Source organism: Entelurus aequoreus, linkage group LG26 (assembly GCF_033978785.1).
Source record: "Entelurus aequoreus isolate RoL-2023_Sb linkage group LG26, RoL_Eaeq_v1.1, whole genome shotgun sequence".
In the NCBI taxonomy this organism is placed as follows: domain Eukaryota; kingdom Metazoa; phylum Chordata; class Actinopteri; order Syngnathiformes; family Syngnathidae; genus Entelurus; species Entelurus aequoreus.
In genome coordinates, this window is record NC_084756.1 from 32744539 (window position 1) to 32757517 (window position 12979).

A 12979-nucleotide genomic window follows, 5' to 3' on the forward strand; every position below is an offset into this window, starting at 1 on the left:
GGAATGAAGGAGTTCTTGAATCGCACACTGTGGGAACGAAGCTGAAGGAGCCTGTTGGAGTATGAACTCCGCTGTGCCTCAAATGTCTGGTGAAGTGGGTGGGCAGGATTGTCCATGATGGCGAAAAGTTTGTCCAGTGTCCTCCTGTCCCTCACTGACACAAACGCTTCCAACTGCGAGCCAATAGTTTGGTTGGCTTTCCGGATCAATTTGTCAATTAAGTCCCTTTTGCTGGTGCTGCTCCCCCAACAAACCACTGCAAAGTACAGGGCACTGGCCAAAACAGACTGAAAAAAATCGGCACCTCTAAATGTCAGACTGTGGTTCTCAGCCGGTAAAGGGTGGATCGTGCACTTCAGGTCTTGCCCCAAGTGGAGTACTTCAAGTATCTCGGGATCTTGTTCACGGGTGAAAGAAGGCTGAAGTGGGAGACCGACAGGTGGATCGGCGCAGCGTTTGCAGTAATGTGGTTCCTGTACCGAACCACTGTGGTGAAGAGAGAGCTGAGCCAGAAAGCAAAGTTCTTGATTTACCGACTGATCTATGTTGCTACCCTCACATGCAGTCGTAAACTTTGGGTATTGACTGAAAGGCAGGATCGTGAATACAAGCGGCAAAAATTAGTTTCTGTGTTGGGTGATCGGAGTCACCCTATGGTGAAGAGCTCGGTTAACCTGGAGGTGGTATTGGCTGTGGAGGGATTATGTCTCACAGCTGATCCCGGATGGCTTTGATATTTCCCTTTCCCCGATGGAAATGGAGGAGGTGGCTGTATAGACTAGACTAGGGGTGTCAAACCTACGGCCCACGAACAGGTTTTTTATCCGGCCCTCGTGATGAGTTTGCCAAGTATTAAAATGAGCTGCTTTTTATTTTCTTTTTTTACGAAAGAAACTGCTGTTCTAAATGTGTCCACTGGATGTCACAATAGCAATTCTGTTAGGCAAACAAATGGTTTATACAGGTACACAGTAAAGGGTGACTGTGGCTCCTCCTCCTCGACCCACATGAAACTTAAAACCTGCCGTTTTATGTCTTCTGTTTCGAACACATCGTCATTTGGCACCCTCGTTGCCCCAAAATGTCTCTGTCAAACACGAGAAAAGTGAACTTAACCCTTTTGAATAGTTTTTACCTCCGTTTCTTACGGTTTGTTGAGTTAGCACTGGATTGATACGCGGACATGAAAAAGGAGGGTTTTTGATACCTAGAAGAGTTTACATGTTGTGTTTTTTGTTCAATCCCAGAAAGACTGTGACTTTAAGTTTAATCCTGGCTTTGTAGACACACTGAGACGAAGTCTTAGCTCATTGTGTTTTTGAAACTGCACCAATTTCCTCAGAATTTTCAACAAACTTGAAGTGTTTTATCCAGAGAATTATTTGTGATTTGTGCATTTTCAGAATGCGCTTGTTCTATTTTTGGCCAAAGTAAAACAAAGAAAACAACCTGGAGTTGTCTTTATTTTTAAGTTCTCATGCCATGATTTTACCATTCCGGCCCACTTTGGAATAGATTTTCCTCCATGCGGCCCCTGAGCTAAAATGACTTTGACACCCCTGGACTAGACAGTCCGGGCTTCTCTACTGAGAATGCTGCCCCAGCAACCAGGGCTGCAAATAAGTGGAAGGAAATTGACCGATTGGAATAGACTGACAGCTCTAAGAATGACATTTTTTTGTGTGTATGCACCTTTGTCGTGCAACAGGGAGATGAGGGCTCCTTTGTCAGCTGGGGTTCTTCAGCCTGTCCTTGTGTGGAGAAGGTGCAGGGTTCATCGCTACTTCCAGTTGGAGTGGAGAGGAAGATCACTTTACTTGCCCGCAACCTACATCTGTATCAGGTACAAAAGCACGCACCACTCTTTCTAGCACACACACACACACACACACACACACACACACACACACACACACGGTTGTCGTCAAGGAGGATTACCGTTCACCCAAACAAGTGTTTTGTTTTCCCAGGACACAGAGATGGACTACGAGTGTGTGTTGGTCATTGAGGGGCAAACAGTGGTGGTGGATGCATATGTGGAGACTGATGACATCAATCCATCCAACTTTGACATCACCTGTCAACTGCACCAGGTGCGTTGTTATACCATCTCATTTTAAAGACATTTACAGAATTTAAGGTATGAATGTTGAAGCTCTTTAATACAATTATTTGCATTTTTTGTTTTTTTTTTTGTTTATCGTTCACAATTATTAAGAAAGACATGACAATGGATGTTTTTTGTTTTTTTATGCATTCTAAATTTTAAATAAATGCAATCAAAAGTCCGCTTACAATGGAGCCTACGGGAGCTGTTAAATGCTGCCTATAGAGCCCTTAAAAAAATAAAAACACCTCCATTGAGGTTTTATATACATGATGTAAGTATATATGTAATGTAGTAATGGCCACATTTATAATAACATTTAATATTTACGTATTTTTGATCATTTTAAAAATATGCGGCGGAATAATTTCATAAACGCATCACTGATGATTACTCACTGCAGACTTTATGAGAGCCAGCAAACATAACTGTACAAGGTCTGCTGCAGGCACGTGCACACATAGGGCCCAATGGGTGCCTGAGCCCCTGCCCTTTTTTGCCTCGTCTTAAAAAGTGCCCTCTGTGTGTTTTTTTTTGTTTGTTTGTTTTTTTTCTTGAAGCAACATTAATAAATTCCTGTCAGGGATGTAAAAAAAAAAACAAAACAAAAAACAGCGGTACAAAAACTCCACGTTTTCTTGTAATACCGGGTTGTTTGAGCCTGCCGCTTCCGCCAGAGAGAGAAAGTGCCCCTGGCTGCAGCCCGCAGATCGAGGAGGGGCTAAACGTTTACAGCCAGGGGTTACTCAGAGAGAGAGAGAGAGAGAGAGAGGGCGAGTGAGTGAGTAAGTGAGAGGAGAGAGAGCCAAGTTACTGCGCCCCTGAGACGTGACAGTGGAGCAACTTGAACCTGTGAGTTATGGTCTAGTCGCCGTCCACTTATTCAGCATCTAATATGGGTCATATTTCAGAAAAACGCTGTAATATTCTATTAGTCAATGTGTCAGCTTCTGTTTTTGCCGGACTCGGAGCACAGCGCATCAATTGAGCACGGCACATCAAGTCCGCACAGAGCAGAGCGGATCGTGCGGGACAGGAAGTAATGTACAAAATACAAAATAAAACACTGGGTTAATTTTCAAAATAAAATGCACTGTGTTTACGGCGGATCACATTTCTCTCACAGTAGAGTTTTAGATATAAGGTTATTGTAACTTTGCTATTACTGTGTGGGTTAACAAAATAATAATAATAATAATGATAATAATAACAATAATAATAAGAAGAACACTGATAATGATAATAATAATAATTATTATTATTATTATTAATAATAATAATAATTTCAGCATTCTGGGGATATAAGATGTAGGTTATCTGTTAGGAATATTGCCATCTGTATTTAAACTTGATTCATGTTGATTATGCCTGCAGCACAATGCCAAAAAAAAGAAAGGATACAGCCCTCTACTGGCCCCTGGTCCATATTTTTGGCCCTGTATTGCGTTTCAGTTGTTTAGTCTGAGCATTAAGTGAGATAGACCATAAGTTACAACTTGATGGTGTTTTCATCAAGTTAAGGGAAGAAGGACAGATTTTCACATTGAAGTTTTTTCCATTTGGGTATTTATTTTTGTATTTTTTTTCAAAGTTCATGTTGCACTGTTCAATGTTCAATATTAAAGTGCTTATCTTTAACAATAAATAGCCTAATAATAAACCAGTGTTTTGTTGCTTTTCATGTCTTCCAAGCCTATAATAATGTGAATTAACTCATTATGACCATAATTTGTTGACACAAAAGAAATGGCAATCACTTTCACCTACAAAGGACACACAGCTAAGTAGTTAGCTTCCTATTAGCAAATTTAATTTTACATTAATTTCCATATTGTGTAAAGGACCAAAAAAAAAATTCCTGCCCTTTTCTGACTTTGAGCCCTTGCCCCTCTATAATCATGTGCACGTCCCTGGTCTGCTGTCATTGGGATGCCGACTGCGAGGATGTTAATATATTCCCATTTAAATGAAGAATGACTCATAGTCCTCACAAAGAAAAGGGAGGTGGACCCAAGCGTCTTTTCGTGTCGTTCTCGCCATTGCCTGGTCCTAATCGGCTGTCAAAGTGTACCAACTTGTCGGAATAGGTCCTCAGCCTTGTTCTATCCAGGTGAGAGGCATGATTTATGATCTATAATAAACTTCCAGCGAGCAAGGAAGCGAGGAAAGTCGATCATGTCAAAATTGTGCACAAGCTTGTGATCACAGCGCCGCTATAAATAGTTAATCTGCGTTAGCGCTTATAATAACAATATCACTAATACTTGGGTAATATTCAATTCATCAATGGTTAAAGTTAAAGTTAAAGTACCAATGATAGTCACACACCCACTAGGTGTGGTGAAATTTGTCCTCTGCATTTGACCCATCCCCATGTTCACCCCCTGGGAGGTGAGGGGAGCAGTAAGCAGCAGCGTGCACCGCGCTCGGGAATCATTTTGGTGATTTAACCCCCAATTCCAACCCTTGATGCTGAGTGCCAAGCAGGGAGGCAATGGGTGCCATTTTTTGTAGTCTTTGGTATGACTCAGCCGGGGTTTGAACTCACAACCTCCCAGTCTCAGGGCGGACACTCTAACCACAAGGCCACTCAGCAGGGTAACAGAGAACCTTCCCTTGGCTTGACTTTTAAATATGTTTATTTACAAGTTAGAGTGCATTAAAAAAAATCCATTCGTCGTCTTGTCTTTCATGATTGTGTACGATAGGCAAAATAAAAAAAAATAAAAAGTGCTATTTCTATTTAAATATTTGTTCAACATATTCTTCTACATCAACATTTCTCAATATATTCTTTTTTAGATTGATCCATTTTTCAACCTATTTATACTATTCCAGCTTAAAAATACTAAGTACCATTGGGTAGAGGTGGGAATCTTCGGGCATCTTATGATTGATTCAATTACGATTAGGAATCAAGGGCTAAGATTTGATTATAAAGCGATTATTTCTACATTTATTATAATATTATACTGCATATTGTTAACATATCATATGTTATTATAATATATTCTCAATGTATTACATTTAATTATGATTAATATGTATACAAGCCTCCCTCATTGGCTGCTGACGTCTGCAGTACTGCATCAGTTCCGGTTTTTGGATGTTAGTGCTCCGATAATTCTCACTAAAATGTATTTTCCACATTCAAAACGTTCAGCATCAAAACGTTCAGTCAAACAATTTTATAAATCACAAAATTTCCCACACCTTATGTACCGGTAGTCATTTGGTTGCAAAACGTGTAATATCAGCTTGTCCTTTTGGCAATCCAGAGTAAAAACACTGTAAACATACGTCTAAGTTCATTGTCAATTACAGAAGAAAGTGCGGAACATTTCTTCTCCCCTGTGACATTTCCAAAGGCCTTTTTTCATTGCAACCATAGTGACTTGTTATTGCAACACTGACGTTCCCACATTCATCCTGGGTGACTGCAATCACACCTCTTTCAAGGGTCTGGTACCACCTGTTGGGTAGCACTGCACAAGAATGCAATGGTACTGCCCAGGTGCATGTAGACCCACGTAAAGCAGTTCTGACACAAAGGGGTACATAAATGCCAGCAGTCCTCTTGGAGAATGTTTCCAATTTACTTTGAACGTATTTCTTTCTACCTGCAAGGCTGTGTCTCACTTACACTTACTTTCACACTGTAAAGCAAGGGTCTCAGACTTCATTTAAGTGGGGGCCGCTTGAGGCCTGGGTGAGACTGGGCCGAACCAACTAGTCCCTTCAGAATTTCGGTTTAACAAAATTTGTACCAACAGCTATAGTGACTAGTTGTGCCGTATAAATATTTTTTTTATTTTTTATTACCGTAAATTCCGGACTATAAGCCGCTACTTTTTTCCTACACTTTGGACTCTGCGGCTTATAAAACGGCGCTGCTCACTTTCTTCAATGGCGGTCATAGTAAAAATGATTTTATTTAAAAAAAACAAGCAAAAACCCTGTGAGTGGGATTTATTGTTTGTGCTATGGCGCCATCTTTTGGACGAGTTTGCACCCAACAGGTGCTGCAGTGTCCTTCCATTTACCAACTGGACTGCCGTTACTTCTTGTAGCCATCCATAGCGTTTTTACTCATATAGATTCTTCATTCATCACTCCAAGCAACATTTGTAAGTTTTACAGTATAACTAAAATTGTTTATACTTACAAAACCATGCCATGTGTGATGTCTGTAGGAGTGTTTTCATGCATATTTGTACGTGCTATCGCAATGTAATGACGCTAGCGTCGTTAGCTTTAGCTAATATGCTAACATGTTTAACTTACAACGGCATTGTTTCAGTTTCACAAATTGCTCAGTGAACTCACCAAGATGTCACCTTGGGTTTATTCAGTCTGTTCAGCTGATTGGAGAGTTAGCTACGGGACAGTAGAAAAAAAACTGGCAGCTCAGTTGCATGAATTTTACTGTAAAAAAAAGAAGCAATAGTACTGTTTTTCCATGTGCTGTAAAAACGATCGCAAATTTTACGGTAAAAGTCTGGCGACTGATCTGCCAGTTTTTTTTACAGTTAAATCGAAAAAAAAATTTTAACAGCATATGTAAAAAAAAAAATATCATAATCAAATGCATAGGTCAGGTGTCGGCAACCCAAAATGTTGAAAGAGCCATATTAGACCAAAAATACAAACAAAAAATTGGTCCAGAGCCGCAAAAGATGAAAAGCCTTATTTACCGGTAAGTGTTATAATGTAGTCAACACATGATATAAGTGTCTATATTAGCTATAATAGCCTACTATCAAAATGACTATGTGACACAAATCTTCGTTGACAGAAATGTTGAAATGTAATATTTATTCTACACATTTTTACAACATTGGAAAACATTGGTAAAATAGAGGCTTCTCAGGGGGTGAGATAACTCCTGGAAATGACTGACTTAGAGTGGGTGTGTCCAAGTTAAAGGAAACGGCAGGCTGTCTTTTTCTAATGGAATTATTACAATCCATGCAAGCTGCGTAACGTTTGCTGTGGTCTGGAACAATGTGGCACACAAACAACTATCAGAAATGCAGACAATATTACATACAGATAATGTGTCATGAGACATGCGTACATAAATTAAATACATAGAGGACATAGGAAATTAAGTGATCTCAAATATACCTACAAGTGAGGCATAATGATGCAATACGTACATAAAGCTAGCCTAAATAGCATGTTGGCATCCATTAGCTCGCAGTCATGCACTGACCAAATATGCTTGATTAGCACTCCACACAAGTCAATAACATCAATAAAGTTCACCTTTGTGCATTCACGCACTGCATAAAAAGTTTGGTGGACAAAATTAGACAAAGTAGGAGTTGCATGAACATGTATTTCTCTGGCATTGTTAAAGAAAGTTATACATGTAAACAAACTATGGTGAGTTCAAGGACCACCAAAATTAGCAGGACAAAACTGCGTTCGCCAAATACTCTCATCAGAGAATCATGTTTAATATAAACAATGGGATTTCTAACAATTAGGAATGTTTGTTTCATGTTATTCTCCTACAGAAACCTTATTAAAACAAAAATATATTTTTCCCCCATCTTTTTCTATTTTCATACATTTTGAAAAAGCTCCAGGGAGCCACTAGGGCGGTGCTAAAGAGCCGCAGGTTGCAGACTCCCCGGCATAGGCAATTATGTAATATCCTGAGGCGGATCGTTATACTGTACATTTATATTTGATTCACTGTTAAAATACACCCTCATCTTATGGGCAACCATAACTGCGATGTGGCCCTCAATAAAAACAATTTGACACGCCTGGTCGAGTTGGATTTAAGATTACTGTAATTTATTGAAGTATTTTTCCGCAAGTTTGAGACCTGAGTTGTAAGTTATAGTGGAATGCATGGCGAGTGTGCAGTGATGGACACTTACCACTTGGCAACGTGGCAAAAAGGGAGGACTAGCAATCCTATACAATCTTAAAAAAGAAAAGAAGAAGAATTTAAATATTACCAGGGTCATGGCCAGGAAGTGTTGACGACGCTGTCAGAATGCACACACTCACGGTCTAAGTACGCAGTGTACACACTATGCTTACTGAAGTGTACTGACAGAAGTATTCCAGTCAATGTCCAAAAGGGAGGCAAAGCTCACATTTTGACCATTTTACCTGACTATATTAAAAAGTGAAAGTGAAACCATTTTGCTTTTTCAGTACACATACTCTGCTCCAGTGGAAGAATATGCTGCCATGGTGTATGTGAAGAGGAGAGACACGTTCCACGTCGACAGCACTCCTGATCTATATGGTGACTTCTTTGCTGTATTTTTCATTCATGCATTGGGGGTTTTCAAATGTACTTAAAACACGGGTGTACAAAGTGTGGCCCCGCTGCGATATCATCTCAAACTAAATTGAGGATGAGGGACACAGTGAAAATAGAAAAAGGCTCCATGAGATTGGGCAACATTTAAGGGACATTCTGCTTTTCAACCAGACCCACATACAACATAAACATGGACTTCCCGAGTGTGGGGTCTGGTGAAAAGACATGACTGCCCACTGTCTGTGTCCTTGTTGCCAGATAAGAAATGACACTTTTTTGGAACAAGTGTGAAATTATCGTAAAAATATGATAATTATAATACAAATATGATAATTTACTGTTTTACTATCATACAATCACTACTATCACTATCATACAGATATGATAATTATTAGAGATGTCCGATAATGGCTTTTTTGCCGATATCCGATATTCCGATATTGTCCAACTCTTAATTACCGATTCCGATATCAACCGATACCGATATATACAGTCGTGGAATTAACAAATTATTATGCCTAATTTTGTTGTGATGCCCCGCTGGATACATTAAACAATGTAACAAGGTTTTCCAAAATAAATCAACTCAAGTTATGGAAAAAAATGCCAACATGGCACTGCCATATTTATTATTGAAGTCACAAAGTGCATTCTTTTTTTAACATGCCTCAAAACAGCAGCTTGGAATTTGGGACATGCTCTCCCTGAGAGAGCATGAGGAAATTGAGGTGGGCGGGGTTGGGGGGGCGGGGTTGAGGTGGGGGGGGGGGTTGCGGGGGGTGTATATTGTAGCGTCCCGTAAGAGTTAGTGCTGCAAGGGGTTCTGGGTATTTGTACTGTTGTGTTTATGTTGTGTTACGGTGCGGATGTTCTCCCAAAATGTGTTTGTCATTCTTGTTTGGTGTGGGTTCACAGTGTGGCGCATATTTGTAACAGTGTTAAATTTGTATATACGGCTACCCTCAGTGTGACCTGTATGGCTGTTGACCAAGTATGCTTTGCATTCACTTGTGTGTGTGAAAAGCCGTAGATATTATGTGACTGGGCCGGCACGCAAAGGAAGTGCCTTTCAGTTTTATTGGTGCTCTGTACTTCTCCCTACGTCCGTGTACACAGCGGCGTTTTGAAATTTCATTAATTTTACTTTTTGAAACCGATACCGATAATTTTGAAACCGATACCGATATTACATTTTAAAGCATTTATCGGCCGATGATATACGCAGTCCGATATTATCGGACATCCCTAGTGATTATCATACAAATATGATAATTATCGAGCCTCGCTGACCATGTATTTCTAATCTACACAACCTGAATTTACCGGCGGCAGGATGGTACCGGAGAGGATTTTTTTTCCATCAAAGTTTAAATTAAGGATGAGAGTACCTTTCACTTTTGAACCAATACAGTACCAGTTCACGGTAGCTTGGAATCGATACCGATAATCAACAATACCAAATTAATTTTTCTTTTGTTTGTGTTAGTGTGTTAATACATGTTAATTGGTTTAATGATGAAATCTAAAATATTTGAATTTATAATTTAACATTGAGCTGATAATGATAACTGTGCTGTCCACTTGCTATATATCTTGTTTTAGTTTAGTTTGCATTGCCATACTTACAGTAGGAAGTAGTCTTTGCCATTGAGTTCAATGTGCCAATCTTGTCTTTTGTTGAGTCTTACAAAGTGTTTATACCGTAAGTATTGTACTTTTTAACCACCAGCTATTTGATCCTGAGGTGAATCTTAGTTGTAGTTTCTTTACCAAATTTGGAGGTGTTGAAATCAGCATGTAAAATCGCTAATGCTAGTCTGTAGCATGTATATGGCATATCTAATGTAAATCAGCATCAAGATAGCGCCTTTTACTGTATTTGGAGCGCTTTCTATCAAGCATGCTTGTTTTGTTGTTTGTCCTCTCTAAGTGCTTGGGTGCTCCCCCCAGTGTTTGATACCTGGCGTCACATACAGCAAAGGTATCGAAATATGGTATCTAATTCACCTTCGATACAATGCCGAGGTTGGAGTCCAAACTGTTGGACAAAATTGATCTGATACCAATTCAGCACAAATCATTCTTGCTTTGTATGAAAAATAAACCATTTACTATTAACCATCTGAAATGAACTTATGCTGTCTTTAAGTTGAATTGAGGTAATTGTGTTTTTTTTTTTGCAACATCGAGTGGCCGCGATAATTCATGACATTAAGCTCATGATGCAGTATGTTGACCTATGCGGACACGTTTGTTTCTGGATACAGTTGAATACGCTTATGCCTTGTAGACTTTGTGTGTGTAAGTAATATACAACTATAATTATTTGATACTTGTTTATATTGACAAATGTGCGGTTTTAGACTGCGATATTGTTCAATTATTATTATGTATGTCTAGTCTGTGTGCTATTTTGTGCTTAGTTGTTGTGTAGCTGCTAGGTAGCCTACCATGTTTACTTTTTGTAAATGACTTGACTAAAATAGAAGAAAAGACCAACCTTGTGTGCTTATTGGAGGACATTTAGATGTTCATTGGCTGTCCATCTTTGCACAAGTAAACACTCTGCAGGACTGCTTGTATCGCACATTATATCACACATTTTACATGCATATCATTCAATACTTGTTTTTGTTGTTTTTTTTTGCTGATTTTGGATTGATATTCAATATCAATATTGCCTTGGGCCATCCCGAGTACCTCCTAAATTCAGTACTTTTATAGGTACCAACCAAACTCCGCCGGTATTACCTGGTACGCACTCAGAAAAAGTATTTTAGAATAACTTAAAAACCTTAATGGCACAAACAAATGTATTTACAGCACCAAGAAATGGCAGTGTTATTTTAATATTTGCAATGATAAGGGGGGCCAACTTCACACATTTCACAAGCACAATACAGCAATTTAAAGCCCCCCAAAAATGTGCTTGAATTTGTGGAGAGGTTGCATGTGTGACGGTGTTGTGTGTCCTCAGTGACGTTGTACAACTGCTCGGTGGGCCGCGCCGACTGCAGTCGTTGCTACACAGCAGAGCACAAGTACGCGTGTGTGTGGTGCGGAGGTGCACACGCCACATGTTTGTATTCCGGCTCGTGCAGTGAACCCGTACAGCAGACGTGTCCCGCTCCGGTCATTCACTCTGTGAGTAACTTCCCACTTCTTACCCATCAGAGATCTTTGCAACACGTCACCTTCCAACTGCAGTAATGGCACAATGATTTTTATTGTATTTTTCAGATCGAGCCGCTGTCTGGCCTGCTAGAAGGCGGCACACTGGTGACCATCACAGGCTCCAACCTTGGCCAAAAGGCTGAAGACATCTTTACTTCGGTGTTGGTGGCTGGTGTGCCCTGCATGGTCATCACTCGTCTCTACCAGGTCTCCTCCAGGTACCGTATTTTTCCGAGTATAAGTCGCTCCGGAGTATAAGTCGCTCCGGAGTATAAGTCGCACCGGCCGAAAATGCATAATAAAGAAGGAAAAAAACATATATAAGTCGCACTGGAGTATAAGTCGCATTTTTTGGGGAAATGTATTTGATAAAAGCCAACACCAAGAATAGACATTTGAAAGGCAATTTAAAATAAATAAAGACTAGTGAACAACAGGCTGAATAAGTGTACGTTATATGACGCATAAATATACCAACTGAGAAGGTGCCTGGTATGTTAACGTAACATATTATGGTAAGAGTCATTCAAATAACTATAACATATAGAACATGCTATACATTTACCAAACAATCTGTCACTCCTAATCGCTAAATCCCATGAAATCTTATACGTCTAGTCTCTTACGTGAATGACATCAATAATATTATTTGATATTTTACGGTAATGTGTTAATCATTTCACGCATAAGTCGCTCCTGAGTATAAGTCGCACCCCCGGCCAAACTATGAAAAAAACTGCGACTTATAGTCCGAAAAATACGGTACTCATGGGCTGCTCTGTGGCTGCAGAAAAATTTAACATTTGTACTTCCAAACCATAAGAAGCCATTAACACCTGAAAAGTTTTGTGCTTAACCTAAAGGGGTCACAGTAGGACTTTTTAAATACATTTAAAATACTTCCTTGTGGTCTACATAACATGTAACTGTGGTTCTTTGGTCAAAATGTTGCATAGATGATGTTTTACAGATCATCTTCAAGCCGCTTTCTGACTGTCCCTTCAGAATGCACCGTTTTGTGGGCGGTCCTATTTACGTGCCTCCACTTCGACTGTGTCTTCTCCCCGTCAGCCATGTTGTAGTTTTTAGCGCTTCCATAGCGAGTCTGCTGACAGATATAAGTGAGAACTATACGCTACTTTGTGTTAAAAATGGAAACAGTAAAGGATGCATGTGCATGTACGAGCCAGTCTGCCCCACGACAAGAGAATAGAGAAAAAGAAGGAACTTATTGACTACAATGTCGGACTTTAACGTGGGACTCGGTCAAAGCTCTTCGGGTAAATCTCTACCATATATAGATAATCCGCTGACATCACCAATGGCAAAAAGTCACAAATTGGGCAATTTCTTAATGTCTCGTTTGCTAGAAGTATGAAAGTAAAGTAAAGTACCAATGATTGTCACAA

General features: G+C 39.7%; 1 protein-coding gene across 4 annotated transcripts in view; it reads left to right on the forward strand.

Moving 5' to 3' along the window:
• plxnb1b (plexin b1b) overlaps positions 1-12979 on the forward strand; it is a 198064-nt gene that overhangs the window by 142692 nt on the left and 42393 nt on the right. For all 4 annotated transcript variants that reach the window (XM_062037858.1, XM_062037861.1, XM_062037859.1 and 1 more), the window contains 5 exons: positions 1709-1843; positions 1971-2093; positions 8285-8378; positions 11374-11540; positions 11637-11788. In XM_062037858.1, the coding sequence (XP_061893842.1) occupies positions 1709-1843; positions 1971-2093; positions 8285-8378; positions 11374-11540; positions 11637-11788 (671 nt within the window). The remainder of the gene's footprint in view (positions 1-1708; positions 1844-1970; positions 2094-8284; positions 8379-11373; positions 11541-11636; positions 11789-12979) is intronic.